Here is a 24,962-nt window from a genome sequence, read left to right on the forward strand (position 1 = left end):
TTCAGAGTACGAAACGAAAACAAAACAAGTAAGAAAGGGCTAAGTTCGGATGTAATCGAACATGTTATACTCTTGCAGCCTCGCAGAATCAAAGCCCGGAAAATCCCTCAGGCGCTGGCAAAACTTTTTGTTAAAAAATGTTGCGAAAGAATTTACCACTTAATATTCGAAGAAATTGTGAATAATATTTGACATATATTGAAGATCATTAACTTAGACTTATTTTGTTTTGCTATATTTTAGTTCGCGTCTATCGCAACATGTTGCAAGAGTATAAAAACATTATTTTTTTTTATCCACCTTATATATTAATATAGTATAACATATAAAGTTGTGAGGCCCTTGTGACTATGATTGGCAGACGGTGAAAATGTAAGTTTCTGAAGCGGACGAAACAGAATTTCTGAACGCTCGATTGATAATTATGAGTCATGTTTCTACTTGAATATACGCAAGGCGTGTGTGACTAAAAACAAATCCAGAAAAAAACCAACTGTTGTGATCATATTTCATTTATACCTGTTATCCCTAGTGTTCTCCATAACGTTAACCAAACGATCATAATTTTGTATATAAGTTTCGTATACTAAAACCAGTTCGAGTAAATAATCGATTTAATTTATTTTCGGTGATAAGAACGTTAATTTAGGGGAGCACTTTTATTATTAGTTATTTTGATAACTCTGCAAATGCTGGTATTTTTGTAAGACTTGAAAATAGTTAGCTTGAAATGGTTGATCTATTTTTATTCGCAATTTAATTATGTCTATTCTAAAATCCTATTAATTCTCTGAAGATGTGAGTTCCTCTAATAATTTTGTTTTAGGTTCAATTTCTTGCTTTATTTTTTTTATTGATATGTTTTTTTATTGTATGATTTGAGTGTTCTATGGTATTTCCTTATTGCAATTAGCGAAGAGATATTACAAACATGATCGGAAATTTGTCGTATCCATATAATTTTTAATGTCCAAGCGGGTTTAGTTTCCTTCGCAGTCAAAAACAAAAATCCTTTCTGATCAGAAAAACTATTATTATCAGTCTTGATAGGCACCTGAAAAACTGTAATCAACTTTCGATGGTATGGACTATCGACAATGTGCCTCCTCCACGATAAACAAAAAGTATCAACAAATTAATGAGTAGTAAAGTATCAGTAAATTAATTAATTTAAAGTTATAAAAAAATGAAGGTATTTAAAACATGAAAATCTTTTGAAAATGTTTAAATGTTTTAGCATGTCTTTCATGTAAATATCTTATTATGCAAATTTTTATTGCCCCGTGTTCTGGGTACGTTGTGCGTAAATTTTGATAAATTTGATTTCGATACCTTCATTAATGCTAAATCTATTGTTTATATTGCCATCAATATTCAGAGAGTTATTGAACTTTAAAAATAATTTTAAGCCACATACCTACCGATTAAGAACGTTCCTATGTACTGCTTTAAATTCTAGTATATATCACGATAGAAAATTTTTGGCTTAGAACATCTAAGTATGAAATCATCATTCAAAAACCAATACTTTAAAAAATTTGGATTTTTATGAATATTCATTTGATTTTGAAATAATTGAAACACTTTCTTCCAAAATTTGGAAGCAAACAAAAATCCACAGTTTTTTGATTTAAATATGTATATATTTTGTGAAGACCGTTATTCACAATTCGGTTTAATACATATAAATATATTTTAATTTATTAAAAAAAAAGACGTATAGGTATGTATATATGTATATTCGAATGTATAGATCAGATTATAGAGAAATTTCATTAAATTAATAAATACACAAATAAAAAATATCCCAATTTCAGGCTCATAGCAACAAATCTAGTTTATAGTTAGTGCTAAAAGCGCCTGCAATTCTAAATCATCAGACAGCTTACAATTACGTACGTATGTTTGTCTGTCATTACAAAGTTTTTGTATTTGTGTTTTAGAAGAATAAGTCTCCAAAAGTGTCCACATGAGGTCGATACAACTGTTGTTGTGGTCGCTGTTGTTGTTGACGCCTTTGAGGAACTATAATGTCGTTGATCTCATGCACAATACCATTCGTGGCGATCGCATCGCACTTGGTCACGCCAGCATTTTCGATCTTCGGACGACGTTCGCGTGTAATGCGCAAATGTGCGCCATTCAGTGACTCAATAGAACGCACAAACGGCCAGTTTGTTGGTATGATACCCGCACAGCAGACAACATCATTCACTATATGTGTCTTGATCAGGTTCTCTAATTCAGCTTTATCTTTTGTAAGTGTCGTTTCCCAGTCAGCTACTTCTTCGAACACATCATTCTTGGGCACAAGTAAAGTGTAGCTGTCGCTGGCATTCGCTAAGATGTTGGTAAGATTAGCGGCGCGTACCAATTCGAGGAATTTGCTATACATGGGATTGGACTCCAAGAATTGCAACAGATTCTACAAAAAAAGGCATGCAAGTTAGAGGTTTATTTGCGGAATGTGACACGGTTATTGCATTGCTTACCATTTTTGGTGCAACCAGCGGTTTGTCCACTTGATGCAATACAGAACCGCAGCTTTCATCGTCGAAGTGCACGAGACGAGCGCAATTGACTGTTGCACGATTCATAACATTGGAGAAGAGCGAATGTGTGGAGTAGAGATTGATGCGCACCTCAGGACCGGCAATAGTTGGTAAATTCGAATCGGACAAGTCGCAAGTCTTTGTCATCGGCTGTGCAAAATGATAGTTGAGGAATTCAACCAATTCCGCATTATTTCGCAATGATTCTGGTGACTCTTCCAAAATCTGTGCCCACTTGGTGGCTTGTAATGCCTTGTCAGTTGGTGCGAATACAGTTACATTATCCATATCGTCGTATTTGTCAACCAAACCAGCGGCCTCAAGCAAACGCTTGAAGATAGTGACATTCTTCTCTTGCATCAGTGTCGATAGCGGCAATGCCGATTCGGTTGGTAGAATAGTATCAATTACGTGCAACACGCCATTGGTGCCCATTATGTCCGCTTCAGTGATTTTCGCAATGTTATTAATCACCACCGGCTGTTCACCCACTAAATCGGCGACCTCTGACTTGCCGGTGGACGCGTCGCTGCGATTGAAACGCATCGGTTCACCGAGCAAGTTATAGGCGGTTGTCTTGGCACCAGGTATGGAGGCAACGGAGCAGAAGGTCAAATCGAGTATGTGATTCTTCAAAATATCTACAAAAGTGGAAAATTTAATACAATAGTTTCACAATATTTGAGATAATGTACGGAAATGCTTATACTTACTGGCGCCACAGCCTTTGCCTTCCTTGAGTGCGCGACGTAGCTGTGGATCGAGCTTTTCGAAAGCATCGTCAGTTGGCACAAAAATGGTTACCGGTTTCTTGCCTTCTAGCAATTCATTCAGTTTGGTATTCTCGAGTACAGTGCGCATAATTGACATATCGGGGCGTTCGCGTATTAAATCCATAACATTCTTTGTTACTGGCTTCATAACACCGTCCAAAGTGTGTATCAAACCTTGTTCCGATAGTTTATCATGTTTTTCAATTGGTATGCAGTTAGCTGTGAAGCGGTAGGGTTCACCGCCCAAAGCCAATGGCACTTCAAAGGTATTAATGCGTATGGACTGTTCGGGTTCTTGTGTCTTCAGCAATTGATCATTTTTGAGATCGTACAAACTGACTTCACCATCAACAATATGACGTTTGTATAAGTTCATCATAGCAGCATCACCCTTCGGCTCAACGGCGTTCTAGTTTTATTTAGTAAAAAACAGAAACATGAAAATAAGTTCAATAATCTATCAGTTATTTACTTTTGCTCTTCACTTACATTTTCGCTTTGCAAATGATCGATGTAATTATTGAATGCCGCATCCACAGGCATGAAGATGGTCACGTTTTTGTTGTTCAAGACTTCGCTTATGCCGACGTTCTTGGCAGTTGCCACGAACTCTTTAGCTCCCATATCGGCTGCTGTTGCATCGATGCCTTTGATTTCCATTTTCTCACATGGTGTTGCGAAGTCAGCATTACGTGGACGTCCATAACCATGACAGCACTGACGTGTTATCGTGATTGTCTTCTTTTTGCCATTTTGGTTAACGCTAATGTTTGTAGAAAAGAAGCAATGCACGAAAGGGAGTTTAGTTAGTAAAAAATAATAATTACGCTTGCAGCACAAAACATGATTGTTACATGATTGCAACTTTTGTGCTTTCTGTATTTTCTAGTGTAATATTGGTTAAAGGTAAAATAATATAGCTGACTACTTACACCCGTGTGCATACATGTTTATTTGGCTTTTCAACACATGAGTTAAGGCTAATGTGGAACTGTCCAAATATGTTGGGTTTTACATCTACGCTCTCCGAGACACCGGGTGCAAGTTCTTCAGTATCATTTGGTTTCGAATCGACTGCAGTTTCGTCTTCTTCCTTGTCGGTGCAGACGTTCGGTCTGAAAAAAAAAAATAAAAATAAATTAATACTTATCTTAAGCCAAAACTAAACAATAACTTATTTAAATTATATTAAATAACCTCGTGTTACATAAAACGTATATTTAAGCCTTTCAGAGAGTTGTAACTGAAAAATATTAAAATTTTTATGGCACTATGGCAATATTTAGACATTTATTCTAACATTGTTTTTTTTTGTAAACAGCAGTCAGTTTGGACTTTATAAGGGTGGTAACTTCAAAATAGCTGATAATTAAGCTAGGTAGTTTTTTGGGGTATCGTCCTATATTTTTTAAGATTTCCACAACAACATTTTATTATTTTTTATAAATATCTTAATGAGATTCAAAATTAACGTAAAAATGTAAAAACGACTTGATGTTCATGGATAAATGTTTTTAGTGACAAATAACAAATCTCTCAAGAATATTGTGATCTTCTTTTAATTGAAAAATATGGTCAAAACGATACTTTCGTATAAGATTTATAATTTTGAATTATTCTACAAAACTGTACTTTTTATTAAACTTAAGTAAAAATATAAAGCAAAAAGTAGGTAAACCCCCAACAAGTTTTAACTATATCAGTCTACTGTTCCTTTCAATTTGTGTTGAAATAATTTTGCACATTAATTCTACAAAGATGGCAAATGAATATTTAAAATAAATATATGTATATTATTTGCATAATGTGAATCAAAAACGTCACGTTGTTTTACTAATTGATCTAGATCTATCATTTAGAATCTGAATCTACGTTGCACAATTTCATTTATTTGAAATTTTAATTTAAAAAATTGAATACTTATTTATGGCGCTGAAAATTAGCTCATTTATATGACTCAGATACCCCTATACATACCTAGGTATGGTACAAAAAACTCATCTAAAAAGTAATTATTCCTACATCTGTTTATGCATATGGTATATAAGCAAATTCCTGAATATTTATTAAAATGGAAATAAGTCGCGCCTGATTTTGTTATCTCAATAGTTTAAAAAACTTTAATTTTATATGTATGTAAATATGTATATATCAAGATTAATTTACGTTGTTTTGAGCTGTTGTTTGAGTTAACGTTTTTTTATTTTTTTATTGAGAACTATTTTTAAAATAAGCTGATTAACCTGTAATTAGCTAATTGTTGCCTGTCAATTAACTTTCTACAAGTGTCAAGTGTAAGTACATTCACCTACATACCTACTTATATACTATACGTACATATGTACATATGTATGTATGCAGTTAACTGTGTATGCATATAATGTTGTACAGCAATTATTAATTGTACAATTATTTAAATTGTTTGTATATTTCAAAATACGCCTTATAATGCATCTAATATGTATTCTTTATTATACAAAAAAAATATTAATTTCAATCAAATGCCGACGAAAGAATCATGTAAACGCAAATCAGTTGTAACCAGTTCATCGATGAATACATTACTAATTTTTGAATATACACCAAATTTAAGTAATACCTGCGCCCTCCGTAATAAGATTGTACTACTTTTTGTTAGTTCAGCTAATCTATCCATGCTGTCAATGCTAGAAAGTGTAGATCAAATTTTGAGCGAGAGTGGGGTCTTCATAAGATTAAATGTTCTAGATTTTAAGAACTGAAAATTTTTAAATTGGATTCATTTAATTAAACATTTTAGTAAAGTAGTTACCATCCAGCAGAAGTTCAAATAATACCAAAAATGTTTGTGAAAAACATCGACTCGCTACCTAAAAAGTCTTATGACGTAAGTGAACCAAAATCATCTTCAAATCACATAATCTTAAGGGGTCAAAATAACGTTTACAGACTTATTGACCTAGCTTAAAAAATTTAACCTTTGACAATATTTTTGCGAGATACTCTACTAAATTCGCTTGTAAACAGGCGAAAATGGTCGTTTTAAAAGAAACTAAAGAGCATTTGAACAGAGTTAATGATTATTGAGTGTGTTTTTTTGGAAAAATTAATAAAAAGTTTTGAACTATTTACATACTTGTGTATTATGATCTATTGCAATGTAAACTAAGTTGATAAGATTCCATGTTTGTTTATATTTTGAAGCGAAATTATAGTTAAAATGTGCCCAAATTAGAAACCAAAATCTCTTTTTCTAATGGAAAGTGAAAATTTTTAACGCCGACTTCAATAGTCGCTGTATTTTTTATTATGTTTCTATTTGCTTCATAACTATTTTTTTCCAGTTTGCTGTGCGTAATATTAAAATACCATTTTATTTTTTGCTTCAAACACAAGTAGCGAAAGTTTTTCCATTATTTGCGATTTTTATTGCAGCAAAATATGTACATAATGTACTTACGTGCGTACGCACGAACATTTGCATGCATAAATATTACATCTATATTGTCTAATCTAAATGTCGGCTAATTACCTACATATATGTACATATGTATATATATATATGCATACATATGTATATGTATTGATGTAGATAGCTAAGGGTATTTGATTTTTGCGAGAGATATATGGCATTTGTGTATAGCTTACAGTTCAAAAGTTGCTAGCGCTTCGAACAATACTGTACAAATGCAACATGGTGCAATAAATATATGTTTAGGTGCACATATACATATACATATATATGGTATATGCATGTTTTCACACATGTGTATATCTATATAAATACATGTAAACCATTAGCGTTGTGCCAATTCGCCGGCCGGTCAGGTTATTATGTTTTGTATTATTTGTTTTTGTTTATATTATTTGTTGCTATGAACAGTAAGCGAAAAGAACATATGTAATGCTTGTAGGTATGTGTATATGCTTTAGCCACACATACATATAAGCAACTAATGGCTCACGTTTAATTGATTTTTTTCTTGTAGATGTAAATAAACGAGATATGCATGTAGCAGCTGTGGGCAAAGTGCAATAATAATTGACTAATGTGCTTATAGAAGTATATACACACACATAAGTGCATATACATATGTAAGTAGAAATGTACGCCAAATGCATTCAAATGAATAAATAATTTTATGTACTTACATATATATGTATGTATTTTAGTGTGAAAGCTCCCCACATTGTTTGCCAAAACAGCAACGGTTGCAGTGTTGGTCCCCTTTTATTAACAGAAATTTCACGAATTAGCGGGAGAGTAGAAAAATTGCCGGCTAGTCGTAAATTGGCGCGTCAATACTACACATACATACAAACAAGTAACTATATTTCTAAGTACTAATGCATGCAAATTGGAGACGCGCTTTGCACGTAACAGTAAATCCATTGTTTGCTAAAGTAAACTATTTGGCACATGTACATATTGGTTTACGTACATAAGTATATACTCGTATGCACAAATGTGAGACCGTAAAATAGCAAAGGGAGGCTGTGCGTCAATGACGCATACAATTTAGAAATCAAAATTCTACAAAGTTCCAATGTGAGAAGAGCTTTATGTATACCATATTTTGTGTGATATATGTATGTATGTATGTATTTATGTACATACATATTCACATATACATATTTGTACATATGTACATTTATACATTTAAATGTACATTTGTAAGTTAATTTGCATGTACCGCAACATACATACATACATACGTACTTACATATGTACTATATCTTATATACATACAAACGCAGTATATATATCGTCTAAACTAACTCCTACATTTACTATGGAAGTGCAGCTATGATATGCATTTGTATGTACATATGCACATATGTATGTAAGTGTATGCTTATGTATTAACCAATTTTTTTTACAATAAAAACGATCTTCACGGAACTAATTGAAATTGAGGATACAATTTACTTAATCTCTCGCTTGATTGCAAAGTACGGTGACATCTGCTATGACCACCCAGGAGAATAATCTTGAATGAGGTTTAATGACTATATTTACATACCTATGTATTTACTTCGTACATAAGTATGTGCACACATATTTTTGTCAAACTACAAATGTTCATTTAAATTTTAAAATTTCAGATTTATCTTAAGGCGTAGTCGAGTTTTGCACGGTTAATTTAGGTTTACAGTATGTACTCGTTAAACGGCATTAATAAAAAAGTGTGGGTCGGTTGTATTTATCAAATTATTACACTGAACACGTTGTAATAATTATTATAAAACTACTGATTGTTATTTCTTATGTAAGTCTATAAGTACATATATTAGGTTGTGCGCTATTTCCAAGGGACATCAAAAAAAGATGCAATGTAAAAAAGCACTTTATTTTCAATTTACACCGTGACTAATTACATTTCTTCTGTATGTGTTTCACCTGGGAATTTTTGATATTGTGCATGAAGAAAGTAAATCTACAACTTTGAAAAATTGAAATACTAATACACAATTTTTCGCTCTACAAAAATTGTCTTAATAAAAACATTCCTTTAAAAGTTCTATGCAGTTACAAGTATATATCACATAGCCTGAGCATTCCTACATACACACCTACATACAAGTAATTTATAAATATGTACATACATATGTACATTATGTGTTGCTCATACGACATGGTCCTACATACTTACAGACTATGTATGTACATGAATGCGCAGTAAGTACATTTGATGCATAACTTTACCTGCGTGTAACTTTTTAAAGAATATTTCTATGAAAAAATCATTTGGGTCATTTTGTAGAGAATGATTTTTACAGCTGTAAGTTTATTTGTTTTGGAGATAAAACCTTATCAAAGGCTTCAATTTATGCTTAGTTTCCTCCCAAACTACAAAATTTTAAGAGGTTCGTTAAACCTGGAACCTGTAAACGTTTTCTTGAGACCTTAAGATTATGCTATTGATGTCATACGTAAGACCCTTTAAGACCCTACGAAAAAGTTTACGTTGAAATCTTTTTTAGAGCAAAACCTAAAATTCAGCGAGCGTTTGCAAAAAAAGAAACCAAAAAAAAATTGACTTCCGTTGCACCGAAGCTATAACACTCTTCACATATGTATGCAAAATATTCCTTACAATAACTTTGATCGGTCAGTTTGTATGTCATCCATGTGCTATAGTGACTCGATCTGAACAATTTCTTCGGAGATTGCACTGTTGCCTTGGGCAATAACCCATGCAAAGTTTCTGAAAATATCTCCTCAAATGAAAAAGTAATTTCTTCGAAGATTGCTACATTGTCTTAGGCAATAATCCGTGCCAAATTTCTTGGAGATATCTGGTCAAATGAAAAAGCTTTTGATAAAAGCACTTTATTTCAATCGTTTAGTTTATATGGCAGCTATATGCTATAGTGTACCGACAAATGAGCAGCTTCTTGGTGAGAAAAGGACGGGTGCAAATTTCCAGATCGATATCTCATAAACTGAGGGACTAGTTAGTATATATACAGACAGGCATACTTACATGGCTAAATCAACTTAGCTCGTCACGCTGATCATTTATATACGAGTATATACTTTATAGGGTCTCTGACGTTTCCTTTGCGTGTTAAAAACATCGCGGTAAACTTAATGTACCCTGCTCAGGGTATAAATACAGATACAATATACTTGTACCAAAATTTTGTAAAAATTTTTAGAATAGCAACTATATTCCGAAATGTATCAAAACTTCCCGAAAACATCATTAAACGTTTCTTTTGCATGTTTTAATTTTAATTTTTTTAGTTTTACTTTACTTAAAGGTGGCAACTCTATTCAAATTTCATTTGTTATCCATATTCTACTTTTGCTTTGTTATTTTCGAAAGTGACTATTTCGTTTAAGTCAACCAGTCAATTAATCACGCACCTCTGTATGTAAGTATGTAGTAATCAATGGTTGCGGTTAACGAGTGCATACTGCACTTTCATTGTCTTTATGTGTACTGGTTAAACGTACCAGTAATGTCGTGCTACAATGTGCATAAATAAAATATAATTTTCTTGAAAGTAAAAAATAAATATTTTGTATTTCGTGATATTCTTCTTTGTGACCGCAGCATTCTTTACAGAGATATGTACCTTCATCTTTTTAAACTTTACATATGCACAAGTATGTATGTATGTACATATGCACTTGCATATGGTAGGTATGGAATACATGTACATATGCTACATAATTTTGTCTCACTCAAAATTCAGACGCTCTATCACCTCATAAGCTACATACATGCATACATACATATGTGTTCTTCTTCTCTATTGAGTCCGTCCACTCAATGTGGGTTGTGAAGAAGTGTGTAAATTTACAGTGAACGATTTCACTTTGCAATTGGTAAAAGGCGAAATTATCTCGGTTTGATGTCAATGAGCGTCATTCAATGCTCTTTGTTGTTGTTGTGTGGTGTTTATTATTTTGCTTATTTCCCATATAATTTCTTTTCATATTTCTGTTTTGTTTAACAAAAAATTTCTCTGTGAGTTTCGCTTTCGGAGCGAACGTTTGCATTGAATAAATTTTCTTTAACAATAAAAGTTATTATAAAAAGTATTTACTATTTATCGGTTGTTAAACAAACAAATATGAGTGTACCATAAATTTATAGCGTTATAATTTCTAAGACTGCAAAGGTCACACATTTTCACATTTCAAATATTTTCATTGAAATACCATCTGAACAAATTTGATACATTTCAGGTATTTTAAAACTAAACTTTATTTTTGCCATTAAAATAAGCTTCTTTTGATTTTATTTTCCATAATATTTTGTGCCACTCAAATTCGGTTCGTCATAAAGTGCACTTCTGTAACATTTTTAACGATTATATAGCCGTAATTCCATTGCGTACGCAAAATTTCAAGCAAACTCGCTGTAAATTTTTTTTCTTGGTAGAAATTGCCAGACAAACTGCTCGCGTCGTAAAGAGATCGTAAAGACATCAACTTCACACGAACTTAAAAAAGTTGTAACAATCTAGAAAAAATTTGTTTATCGATTCTGCTTGCGCGCGCAGTTTAAATGAACCAATCCGAGTCAAATTTGATCAGATGATATTTTCTAAAAAAAAAAAATGTGATGACTTTTTTTCTTTTACCTTTGCATTTTTTTATGTATAAGTATAATGTAATTCATATTGGTACGGAGATATTGTGTCCAAGAAACTTTAAGTTTAATGCATATGGATTATCAGTTTCATGTTTTGAAAGGTTAATCTGACACATTGCTAATAAACCTTTTGAGAAAGTTAATGAAAGAACCCATCAAAAATCGCAAATAAAGTGTTAATAAATATATCTACGATGCGAAACCATAAATTCCAAAAGTTTTGTAGCAGTTCGCAGAGTTATCTTCTTAACGGCAATTTTTAAAACGAAAGCATATTTGAGCTAAGTAAGCCTGTTTAAAATGTATAATACAAGATTTAAAGTCATACTAGAATCATGCCTAGACTTTCTTCCACAAGAATGCTGATATTTTCTAAAAATTCGTGGCTTGAAAAGTATAAAAACAGAGTTCAATTTAAAAATTTGGAGATTAAGTGAATTATAATCATACAAGAAAAGTCCTCCTCTAAAATTATATTGAATTTAAAAATTCATAAAAATATTTTCTTAATATACATACTTATATGTATATATAATACTAGTTTTACCAGGTTCAAAAGAATTCGACCACTCACCCTTCATAACATATGTATATTTTATTCGAAACTGAAAAATTTCTCCGAGGTAACAATTTCGAGTGACTTTTGAACAGATAAACTTAGAGCGACACTACAAGTTTCTGACTATAGTGTTTTAACTCGGTATATAGTATCCGGTTTTCGGCTTCTGATTACTAGTCTAAGTATAATAATTATAGTAAGTATGTCTATAAAACTATGTTTTATAAAGAAATCATTTAGAAACGACACTTACCCCTTCCACCAGTGTTCTTGTGGGATACCACCGAAACCAAAACCGCCGAACGAGTTGAAGAAATCATTTCCGAGGAAGGGGAATGATTGCTGGAAAAACACGCCGGGGGCTTGATTGCCGCCATTAATCTCACTTGTCACAACATCCACTTCTGTGAAATAAAAAAAAATATTATTAGATTTGCATGTGTATATAAATATACTTATGTATGTACATGTGTACTATAGTTAACAAACTTAAAAATATCGGAAGCAAAGAAGATAGCTGCTTATTGTAAGACTCTTTACTGAACAATTTACATAAAGAGCATGTTCTGGAAACCAGTTTTCGTTTGACTTAATGAAGACGAGGATCAAAGTTTAGATATTTTATATATATGAGATAGTTTATATTGTACTCTTCGACCCTATGGTCCAACCGGAGTTAAAGGAAATACCCTATACTATAGAAATGAATGAATAACATCGCAAATAAAGTTAACAGCAGAAGTTCATGCTTTGTGCTTTGCTCGCAGAATACCGTTAGAAATATTGCGTGAAGAGTGCTTGCTGTTTATGTTCTGACATGATATATTTTTTGGATCAAATATTTTCCTTAAGGACACATTTAGACGATAAATCAAGTTGTATTTTGTAAAAGTACGCAAAAATAAAATTATATAATGAGAATAATGCCAATATACCTTTTAGTCGTGTTTCAGAAATATTTTTGGTTAGTTTTTGAAAACCGTGAAAAATTTTGATTCAGAAATTTTTTATGGAGAACGAAAAGTTGGTTTTACATAAATATAACAACAATGGAATTATTTTAAAACTTTAGAAATAAAAAGCGCTGATCTACTTTTTTCTTTTTCTTATAAGTATTTACATGCTTATTTTGAGATAAAAAAAAATTTACGAGCAGTGAAAGCTTAACTCCATATTAAAAATTGTTGTTTTCTCAATCAAATTCATATTTAATTTAAAAATACAAATATCTTCAATTGCAACTTCATACAAAATCAATTCGTTACTTACCAAATGGTTTTTCTCTGACATTCGGTGAACCGGCACGTCCCTGCTGCTGTTGTTGTTCGAGCGGCACAAATTCGGCTTCTTCATCGAAATTACTAGAAACCAGATTTAAAGGATATGAATTAGCAAGATTTTGCCAAATATTTGGATATCCACCAGTTGATTGCGCTTGCGCTTCTGGCTCAAAAATTTCTACTACGTGTGTGTCAACAGCGGGTGCGGGTGGTAATGGTGCGAATGGTATTAATGGTATGGGTTGTAAGAGACGGTGTTGTAACGGTGTTGTGATATGATGTAGATGCGCAAAACTACGAATATTCAAATAAAATGCATGTTTGTTTATGTGTTTTGAATTTAAGTGTTACTTTAATGCATCTATAGGTATGTTTTAATATTAATGTATGTATGTATGTATGTGATAGAAAGAATTTATTTGATTTTAGTATTTTCTATAAAAGTGTGTTTGTACATACATATGTATGTATGTGTGTTTATGTGAAAGAAATAAATGATGGGAAAATTAGTATGCATTTGCATGAAGTTTTCTGAATAGTTTTAGAAGTTTTCCATTGAATGTCCTGAGACTGGTTTTTGCACTGGTCAAAATAAATTTAATTTATAATTTTTTTATTCTACATTCACGACAAACGAACGAATATATTTAATATTCATCCAACCTAGCATTAGTCACTAGTAAGATCCATTTCTATAATTTTTAATTTTATTTGAAAAATATGGATTTCAGATACAGATTAAGAGGTGAAGCTGAAGGTTCGTAAATTATATATATGTACATATGTATGGCTGTGACGACAAAAGCACCCGAAGTTTCTTTAGAACCTACATTTCTATCGAAATTCTCAAAGGTTCCAATAAACATTCATCTTTATCTGGTTGTTATGTGTCATTAACTCAAACAAGTTTATTTTAAACGATATATACAGCAATAACAGCAAAGAACTTTGAAAAATATAGAAGAATTAAAAGTTAATTATCAATTATAAAAATAATATAGAGACGCCATTAATCAAGATTCATTCAACTGTGCTTCTCTATAAATTTACTGTACTCTGCTAATTAACATTGTCACCTTCTCCTGTTACATTCTTAAAATTATCTGCTGATGATTTTCTGTAAAAATCTGATGTGCAAAACAAAATTGCAAAATATTAAGCTTTTTCGCAAGTACCCCTTGAACTCCTTGACTATTTTCTTGAACCACTTCTGTGTATTAGTGTCTAATGCTTTAAAAGTGTAATGTATTCAGTTTCAATATTTTCAAATTTACATTTGTTATTTTGCGTTTGTTTATATTTTATATATGTACGTAACATGTATGCACATATGTACATATACGAAAAAATATATAAAATATGTGTATGTGAACATAAGCAAATTTCAACTGGAATTTATGTGGTAAATACAAGTTTGTGTGCCGAGTTATGTGACCAGAATATTTTCTGAGTAACTGAGAGTGTTTATTTTTGGTAAAAAAATGAATGAATATTCTGTATTCCAGATACATAATCACGATAACCATATTAAAATCAAACCGCAGTCGAAATTTGCGAGTGAAAGAAAAAATTTCAGTACATACAGTCGTTAATGACACATACCAAAAAATGTGGAATTTGCGAAGTTTTCAGTCGTTTTAGCTTAATTTATACAAATAAATTTGTATACACTATAAAAGTTCATAACTCAATATCACAATATTTATATTCTTAATATTTATCATTTACTTAAGTCGCTAAAAATTGCAAGTCTTTGAAAAACAATTAGAAAAAGTCAATTGTAAAAAAACAATAATCACTATTATGTATATTTAAAATGTTTCTAGTATATTATATTTATAGAGAAACTATTCGCATTAAAGCATGCATACATATATACTTAATTAAAAGCCTCAAAGTATCGTAAAAAGTATAAAGCTTACTTCTAAAGTCAAGTACACAGTGTCATAGCATTATTATTTTTAAAAAAATTTCTAATATTCTAAAAAAACTTTTTCTTCAAATATTAATAGTCAGTGACAATTTAAAGAAAAAAATAATAACAACGTAGAATAAAAAAAAATCAACTCACAAATAGCTTTCTTTTAAGTTAAAAAACGACGATTTGAGAGCTTAAAATGAAATATTGAATTTTTTTAAGCTATTCACACAAATACACACCGGTTACTAACATAAAGGTTAAGCTGTTTCGCAAGTACCCCTTGAACTCCTTGACTATTTTCTTGAACCACTTCTGTGTATAAGTTGACATATGTATAAACAATACTATGTATTTTTATTATTCATTGCGCACAATGTTTCGGTTACTTTTTTGACGCACTTCTATTACAGAGAATTAGAAACAATAAAAAATGTGATCAAAATTCTAGCAAGCTAATAACCTTTTCCTTTTTTGGTTTCTAAAAATTCATTAAGCGTTGCGTAAAAATAGTGTTAAGTGAAAACAGTTTTGGCATATAAAATTTTTGTTATGATTACCAACACACATACGCTTTACATAATTTAAATTTTTGTTTGAAAAATTTTGGCTACAAAGAGTTTTGATGAGTTCAGGTATTTAAATGTTACTTGCTTTCAAAGTCTAATTTCGAAAAATATGTAGGTACACGTAAGTTATTTATTTGTTATTTGCATATAAATCACTTTGACTGGCTTTTACAATTAAAATTCTGCTTTATTGTGCACAACATTCACACATAAGATTTATTCAAATATAAAATCACAATATAATTGAAGTTATGAGTCACGCTGTGACAAAGCACGTGCGACTTTGCGCATTTTAATCCGTTTTTCGTTGCACTGCGGTAACATTTGTCTACCATTTATGGTTAGTGGAAAAAAATATGAAAAATTTCTGATATTTATACTTGGTGAAGTTTAAAGTTAATACAAACCTTTGCTTTATCGGTGAAAGAAACAAACAAACCTCTGCGGTTTAGATTTTTAAGAACCGAATTGTTTAATGCTGTAAGAATTATCATAATACATTGTAAACTAAAAACGACGATTTTTTTAAATGCAATAATATTACACTTCCTAGTATTTTTTGGCTAGGTGACTGCTATTATTATAAGGTTAACAAACCTACCGAATATAGATTACACATAATAATATAAACACTAAAAAGCATAAAACCAGAAAGCAGAAAAATTAATGTGACCTGAAAATTAAAATGAGCTAACAAAATATTCGTTTTTTCGCACTAATATAATTGCAAATAAGTATTGTAAATAAATAATGAAAATACAATTTACAATTTATTTTTAATTGCAATGAGTATGAAAAACGCTGTAGTTAAAATTTGTAATCGTAATGAAATTATTTTCGATACAGTTATTCCACGTACCTTTTTTTTTGGGAAACAAAGAGAAATTATATTCATATTGCGATAAGTGTTTGATTGATATACCGTGTCAAGCACAAACAGTAAATAGTCAGATTAACTAACAGGGTTAATGTTAAATTAAAAGTTTACCTATTACACGACGAAATTGAGCACCAATACTCTATTAGAAATTTACGGTTAAAAGCGGCATATTTTTAATAATCAACCAAATGCATTATTAAATTTTGAGTATCATTTAAATAAACCGAAATATTCATATCAATAGGACACGACTTAGCTGATTATCAAAAAACTATAATGATGACGGGACAATTCAAACAACCTTTTTCCAACACTATTGATATAATCATAACTTCATAAGAATTAAATATTGTTCCTAATATTTTTCATTTGAAACTGAACTTTTATATAGGTATTATTTCGAAATGACATTTCTGAAAAAAAATTATATGATATATAGCCACGAGTGTGCTAGTTTTTTCACATCTAATAAATTTTAAAACTGAAAAAATGTCTTTGTATGGAAGAAGATACAAAAAAAAATTTTTTTAAACAAAAACGCAAAAAAATTAAAATAAGATAAAAGCGTCGCATATTTTAAATAATCAAGAAATATTGCAATGAGGAATTTCAATAAATAATGATATGGGCGGAATATGGGTGAAGTATTAGTCAAGCTTCAGATTCGCAAAATGTTTTCAGCAACTACTGGAAAAGATTGTGTTTTATTTCTGCACATGGACAATCATAACATCAATCCATAATCGTTATTGTATATTGTTACAGTAAAAAAAAACCATTAAACCGCCCATAAGCCACAGGGCTATGACAACAAAGATATGATTTATGATTACATTACTTAATAATTAAAAATAAAATTATTGCGATTTGTCTGTGAAACTACTTATAAACACCAGCATTTCAGTAAAACTATTTTTAAATGGTAAACGGAAACATACACATTTGCATATACCACATACATACATAAGTATATATTATGTGTGAAAGCTATAAATTCATTGTGCTAACAAACTTCCGTAAATTTCCATTGCCACCGACTAAAGCGCTTTACATCACGTTGGCAAGAAGATATACATATATACCTATGTATATGTAAGTAAACATATGTGTGTGTACATACGATAATGTGTTAATTTTTGCCATCATTGGCAGAACACCTTGAATCCGTCTGATTCTAAACTGTAAATCGTAAATTTAGCCAAAACCGTTGTTGCTCATCGCATAAGCCACGTAAGCATGGATGTGTCTTTCTAGAATTAACCGCGTGGAACAGCAGAACTACATTAATTGGAAAAGAGTGCTAAATAATAAATGCTAAGCGCAGCCTTAAAATTACCCACGCATACCCGTATACATATATACGTTCGTACGTGTTCGTGTAAAGAAATAGTGTTTTTGTTATTTTCGTTTGCAAGGTTCATGTTTTATTGTTTGCTCAGCAAATACCTAGATAAAGACAACACAACATCGAAACCAACAGCATAAAAAGACCCGGTGCCCCACTTTAAAATATTTTGTTTGTCCCCCTTCGTAAAAGTCGTGCCCTGGCAGTTAGCTTGTAGGAGAAAAAGCTATTAATGCAACACTAAAATGTGTGTTTAAGCGTTTATACATAGGTACTTCTCGAACAGCCAAATGAACAGACGTACACACAGAAACAATAAAACAAAGTTGTCAGGAAATAAAAATTTAAATAAAGTTGACCGTAAGCGCGTTGTGCGCAGTGAAGAAGCGCAGAAACGCTAAGATTTGCATGATTTGCAAACGCTACCAAGCATGCTGAAGGCAACAGCGACAGACTGACAGCAAGCTGTGAGCGGGTACCCTCGAACTAAGTGATCTTTTGGCACACATTTATACACACACATACATGCATACATATATACGCACGGAAAAGTTCTACCTATGGGTATATAGGTACCTTTGCAAATAAGCAGGCACAATTAATTTAGTTAAACTGCAATGAGTTTGGCGAAACTACTACGCCATTCGTAAATAAACAGTTACTAAGTTGCAATCAAACGAGGTCAGAAATTCTTTAAAACAATAATTTTTAATGCAACAAGAAGTGGCTACTAAAACCCTCTTAAAAGCCTCTTTGCATTTTATGACCTTATTCGATGTATTGATATTTGTAGTCGTAAATGAAGAAATACTAACACCACCAAATTTCACCGGTTCCAAGAAATGTGTTAAAATTAAAAAAAAAAATTAAAAAATATAAAAATAAATGGAAAATAAATAAAAGAAGTAGCAATGAAGTATGCAAACGTCGAAAATGTGTGACAACAAAAAATCAAAAAAAAAATACAACTCAAATTTTATTTTATGTTTTTAGTAACTCAAACGTACTTTATGTTTGCATGGAAAGAAGAAAGTCGAACATGCATTGGAAAATAATACAGAAAACGAAAGAAGCACCAACTGTGCTCCTTATTTGCATACTTAGTTGTAACATGGGTGTATGTATTATGTATATTATTTGTATGCATATTATTTTTCGTCACTGTTGAAATGTTTGGTTTTAAGCAATTTTATTGCTTGATTATTTAATTTTAATTTATTGTTGTCTGGTAACAGTGGCAGTGAAAGGTTAATTCCTTTGAAAGTTGTTTACTTTATTTTATCTATTTTCATATTAATAATAACCTCCATATATTTTTATAGTATAAGTTGGTGCGTATGTATATACAAACATACATACATACATATATGTATATGCATAGATGAGTGGATAGATTTACATATGAATATTTAAAAGAAAGAGTGGGTTCACTTCAATACATATGTATCTTAACATTAGAGAAGCTTCGAGAAACGTTGTTGTTTTTTATAAGAAATAACTAATGCTTTGTTAGTGAAAAAATGCTTATTTAAGGGGGATAATTATTCATTATTTGCACTTGTAGACAGAAGTATACGTCAATTGCTTTTATTTTATTTTTATTTATAATAGCTTATGTATGTAAAATTCAAGATGGAAGCAGAACATAGGAATTAACTTTAAAATAACCAGGATAGAAGATCTTCAATATTTTGAAAAAAAAATTGATTTCGAATGAAGAAAAACACAATTTTCTGAAAAATTCTGATCGATTTGATTTTAGATAAAGTGAGCCAAATGTATGTATAAAAAAAAAACGCCATTCGTATTAAAAATTCAAAACTTTTGGCCAGAAATATATTCTAAACATGTTCCAGTTTTAACAACTTACGAAATATTTGTGTGTTTTTTTTTAAATAAAAATTTGATTATTATGCCGGCAATATTTCCATTACAAATATTCTGTAATTTAAATATAATATTTACTGCGCAAAAGCCGATTTAGCAAATAAAATTATTTAATTTGACGTTTTCCCCGCATTTTTCTGTCCAAAGTCAATTGTACTTGAAATGCATGACACGCCGGCTTTTATAACCAGAAATGTGCCGAAATATATGAAGAAAAAAAGAAGACTGCTTTAAGTAATAAAAGCGGTTGTATATTGATATTCCTTATTGCAAATGTACATAAGTACATATTGATAAAAATGTATACAATTCTATCGATATTTTAGTATTTCTTTCATTCTGCGTTAGTTAGATCCGTTGTATTTATATGGCGCATTTATCATTCATTTAGCGTATTTTCATGCTTGTATTTATTTCACCGACAGTGGGTTTCAATTTGTTTGATTCGTAATTCTTAATCTGTTCTCACATCAATTCATACTAATTGAAACTCTACACTAACTACGAAATTGTTTTCGTTAGCTATTGAATTAAGGAAAACTAGAGTGTAAATATCTAATTTAGAGTCTGAAAACTGCAGTTGTGATCAAGTGTTTCAATTACCCTGCCACATGCATTTCACTTTAAATGGAAATAATCCCTCCATTAACTCACACTATAAATAATAAATGAAGAAATTTCCAGTAGATTGAATCAAAGAAAACATTGTGATAAGGCCGTTAAGTGTATGATATGTATGTGTGGTTGGTATTAGTTTTCTTATATGTACAAATGTACGTACAGATATTATTTGTATGAGTAGAGAATGGCTGAAGGAAATGTTAAATTATTTATTGAAAAAATTCAATTATGATTTGTATGTTTATGTATAACCGTACTGATTGATAATGTTATTAAACAATTTAACATAATAGCGGACATATTAAATAGGGCAGCTCTTATTTATTTAATATTTTTCTCTTTGATACATAAAATATTTGCTATATATTTAGAAAGTTAAAAATTATGTAAACTGAGGAACAAATTAATCAATTCAAGGAATTTATATTCAGAGGAGAAAATGAAAAAAATACCGTGAACAAATTTAAAAAATGTTGAAAAATTTTTTTTTTAAATAAACAACTAACAAAAAAACAGAATTATGAAATCAGTTTTATTTGACTATTTACTCTAAATATACGTGTAAAATAAATTTTGTTTACAATTTTAACTTTTGGCGAATAATGACATCTAATGGTTTGCTGTTTTGCTGTTTTTCTTAAATCAAAAAAATCATATATAAAAACTTTTTATATATTGTATTTGGTTATATATTAAATTATTTTAAAACAACATAATCATTATTATTTTCTTAAACGTTTCAAATAAAATAGCTCACAGCAGTAAAAAATTAATTAATTATTACCAATTATGATTCCACTTTCTTAACTTGAGTCTATTTTTGGAGTCATCATAAAAGCTTACTAATTGTTAACAATTTATTTTATCAAATTACAAAGCTATCAGTAAAGAAACGATTAAAGCCCGCTTACTTAAAATTTTCTGTTTTAAATCGAGTTTTGACCTATGCTGAGTATTTCGCAAATTTTTATTAAAAAATAATATACAATAAACATAAAAAAATAAAAAAGGTTGTGATATATTAATACGAAATACTTCTAAAAAACAAAAAATGTGTCTTATCTAAAATATACCATACAAATAAGAACAACACTAGTTTTGATCTATTTATTTCAGCCGCAATCCCACAAGCATTTCTGTTGCACATAAAGCTACTAATGCAATACTAATTGTTATGTATGTATATACGCCGTTATTATACATGGTGCATAGCATATGTTGTTGGCTGCGTGCAACTTAGATATTTGTTAAATTATAAATATGTATGTATCTACTTACTCGCCGTAATATGGCAGCGCCTGCAGATATCCGAGTGTTAGGAGTAATGTTAACACTAAAAAGCTACCACGCAACATCTTTTCTTAGCAATTTTCAACCAAAAGTGAAATGTTCACCAAAATAGACACTAAAATAATAATGAAAAGAAAATCACTCAAATATGACTAGATAGTTTAATTGGTTATGTGTGTCTAAAAAAAACTTGTCACTAGCTACAATCTTTTTCGAATAGTTTTTTCTTCACTCTGCACTTTTTACACTGCTTAATTGTTTAATTACCGTAATCATAAAGCAAGAGTTACTTGCAAAATACTGGTTTGTAATTTTCTTTTGAAATGCTGACACAAGTCTATTAAGTTCGCTTTTCGTTTCTATATCTATTTCTTTCTGCAATATGTTTCTAGATCACTTTGAAATCCCAAAGTTTCGTAGTCAACTAGTTTCGTAGCGTTAGTTTTGCTGTGTTCACACGTTGTTCTCCGTAGCACCGTTCAATATTAACTGAGTACACAGAACAACAATGCCGGTATTTATAAGGTGCGCTACCCCCTACTTTACCTGCCACTTGACCAGATCGTTGTTGGCGATCGTCAACTACGAGTTGGTTTGTATGTGTATATGTATGACAATCGGCTGGCAGGCTGTTTGCCCGTTCGTTTAGTTTGTCGTTGATGAGTTGCCGCTGCTGGTAAGATCTTTAGCGGCTGATGAGGTTTGGCCCGGCGGCGACCTGGCTGTGCCTCTTGCTTGTATTCGTTGACTGGCAGAATGAGTAAGTGTTTGCTTTGTTGTGTTTGGATGCGATCGCTAGCTGCTTTGTAGCGTGTATGTATAGTTTTGGTTCTGCTGGATGAGTCGCCATTGGATTGATGCCGTTTTTGCGCTACTCCCCCCAAATACAATCGCATAAATCCATGCAGCTTCTTTCAATTCATTTGTATGCTATATCGGTATGATTGTTGTATATTTTTTTACCTTTTTTCTTCGTTGTTTTTATTTGGTAATTTTGTCTGCCAGCGTTTTTACCTTTTCCACTTTCTACTGAACTTTGACGTTGTGATTTTTAACCAAAGTGTTGTTTATGTATGAAAACTGAATTGTTCTCGATTTTTAGTTGCTTTTGTTGTAGTGCGGTTAAACTAGAGTAAATTTAGGAATATATAATGTAAGAAGCATACATATGTATGTATGACTCTTTCGAGACTTTTTGCTTATGTTATTATGAGACCGTCCTATCTACCATAGTTATATAAATAATTAACGAAAGTTTCGCAATGCATGATTCATTAAAGCAGTTTTGCAAGTTGATTCCGTAAAATTAAACCTGAGTAGTGTAGGGGCAGCCTTTTTAAAATATAGTCATATTTTTAATCGGATCTTAGAGCATTATCATTGTTTCATTTTAGTCTCGTGAATTCAATTTTTATTCCGAGAGTGCATTGACCTTGATAGCTCCATTATACTTGGTTATTTGATATCAAAGATCTGTATACCCGAAAGTATAAGTATAGCGTTAAGTATTTGAAGCTAAACCGACCGACCAACAAAGTGGACAACTCAATAGAGTAACATAAAATAGCCCATACTGTCCATTTTTTATACATGGGAAAGATATGGATATAACATACCTATGAATTGGATTTTCCTCATCGCTCAATATATTCACTAGATTCAGTTCAATCAGTATATTTTATCTTTTCCAGAATAAAAAAAATATCAGCTAAGTAGTAAGAGCTTCCAATTTATTTATTAATAAAAAGAAAATATTTCCATCAAAATTTTTTTATTTAAATTGTCTTCTTTTGTACAAACGTTGTAGATAATGATACCGAGCTAAGATCTACCAAACTTAGTAGACTGATTTAGTGGACTAACATGTTTTAAAAAAATCCAAGCAAAAACTTTCAGTTAAGAAATGTGTTTCCAGATATACTTGGCGAATTATTATTAAAATTAGAAGTTAAGAAACCATCTAATCTTTTTTTATATAAACCCGAATTTTAATTACAAATCATTCCATATATTTTAGGGGTTAGGGGTAGTAAGAATTTTCAAAAGATCAATTTTTTTTCATTTTCGTTAAGTGTAATATTCTCTGAAAATTTCAAGTTGATCCGATAATTACTTTTTGAGTTATTCGACAAATAACAAAGAGCGCTCGGGCACTTCAAAGCGCTCGGGAGCTCTAGTGTGAAGCTTTAAATGCGTTTTTCTCAAAACTATGTTTTTTGAACTGGTGACTGTAACTCGAAAGCCGCTTAGTAGATTTTAATGAAATTTATTCAGCTTTTATAATACATAATAAACTCGGGCCTGATCGAAGGATTTTTTTCTGAGGCGCCATTTTGTTAATTAAAAACAAAAAAGCTTCGATCAGGCCCAGGATTATCTAATTATAAAACCAATTTTTTCTATCCGATTGATTTTAGATGAATCTTCAAGGACTTATGATAGCCACCGCAAATACTTTTTTTGAAACTGGGTCGACTTTGAAAATTAAATTTTTTTTCCAAATTTTCGTGACTTTAAGTCAAAACATTGTATAATAATGCCATATATTATTACTTTTACTATAACATGATTTAAAAGAAAAAAAAAATTACTGAAAATTCTCATTTTTTCGAGCCTCTGACTACCCCTAACCCCTTAAATAACTACGCAAACCAGATTATATAACGTATTTTGAGAATTAAATATACGAGTTCTTACTTACGTCAATATTTAAGTTTCTTAGCTGTAAAATAAATAAATAGTAATCACAGAAACAAACGTCTCTCTGAATTAATATCGATTTGTCGTATCGTATACAGATATTCATATTTATATATGTATATATTATTACATACGCTATTTTTTACACTTTCCCAGCTTATAACAGGAATTTTTATTAACCTGAAATTTATTAGTATTTCTCTCAGTATATAATTTTACACTTTCTGAAAAAATTTAATTAAACACGTACGGTTTGTATAAGTACTTATCATATACACCTAGAAAAACGTAAACAAAACCAGCTGACAAATAGCATAAATAAATAATAACATATACGAAGCAGAGTTGAATTTATTTTTGTTTGAACCGTTTTTATGACTGACTTTGAAAGCTCATTTCAGTCTAATCACAATTATACTGTTAAAGAGGAATCAATTTTATAATACTTATATTCCAAGTTAATTTGTTGATTATCCATTAAAGAGGGCTTTGTAAATT

General features: G+C 30.8%; 1 protein-coding gene across 2 annotated transcripts; it reads right to left on the reverse strand.

Annotated features, from left to right (window-relative positions):
- Positions 1-1,718: 1,718 nt before the first annotated feature.
- Positions 1,719-24,708, reverse strand: mfas (midline fasciclin). Of its 2 annotated transcripts, none has more exons than XM_036373278.2 (9): positions 24,599-24,708; positions 21,753-21,879; positions 13,244-13,335; positions 12,228-12,378; positions 4,258-4,440; positions 3,815-4,088; positions 3,266-3,734; positions 2,493-3,193; positions 1,719-2,425 (listed from the first exon to the last, which is right to left on the reverse strand). In XM_036373278.2, exons 2-9 carry the CDS (start codon positions 21,827-21,829, stop codon positions 1,940-1,942), a joined length of 2,433 nt encoding a protein of 810 aa, XP_036229171.2. In that variant the 5' UTR covers positions 21,830-21,879; positions 24,599-24,708; the 3' UTR covers positions 1,719-1,939. The 2 variants fall into 2 exon arrangements, with proteins under 2 accessions (XP_036229171.2, XP_014085457.2); XM_014229982.3 differs by lacking the exon at positions 24,599-24,708 and adding an exon at positions 22,032-22,262.
- Between the last annotated feature and the right edge of the window lie 254 nt (positions 24,709-24,962).

Source organism: Bactrocera oleae, chromosome 2 (assembly GCF_042242935.1).
Source record: "Bactrocera oleae isolate idBacOlea1 chromosome 2, idBacOlea1, whole genome shotgun sequence".
In the NCBI taxonomy this organism is placed as follows: domain Eukaryota; kingdom Metazoa; phylum Arthropoda; class Insecta; order Diptera; family Tephritidae; genus Bactrocera; species Bactrocera oleae.

What these genes read in the sequence shown, in the direction of transcription:
- mfas (XM_036373278.2), bottom strand. Translation starts at nt 21,829, where the DNA reads ATGTTGCGTGGTAGCTTTTTAGTGTTAACATTACTCCTAACACTCGGA. An exon ending in CAAGAACACTGGTGGAAGGG is followed by an intron (nt 4,441 to 12,227) that starts GTAAGTGTCGTT and finishes TTTTTTTTTCAG; the next exon opens with ACCGAACGTCTGCACCGACA. An exon ending in ATCATTTGCAAAGCGAAAAT is followed by an intron (nt 3,735 to 3,814) that starts GTAAGTGAAGAG and finishes AAATAAAACTAG; the next exon opens with AACGCCGTTGAGCCGAAGGG.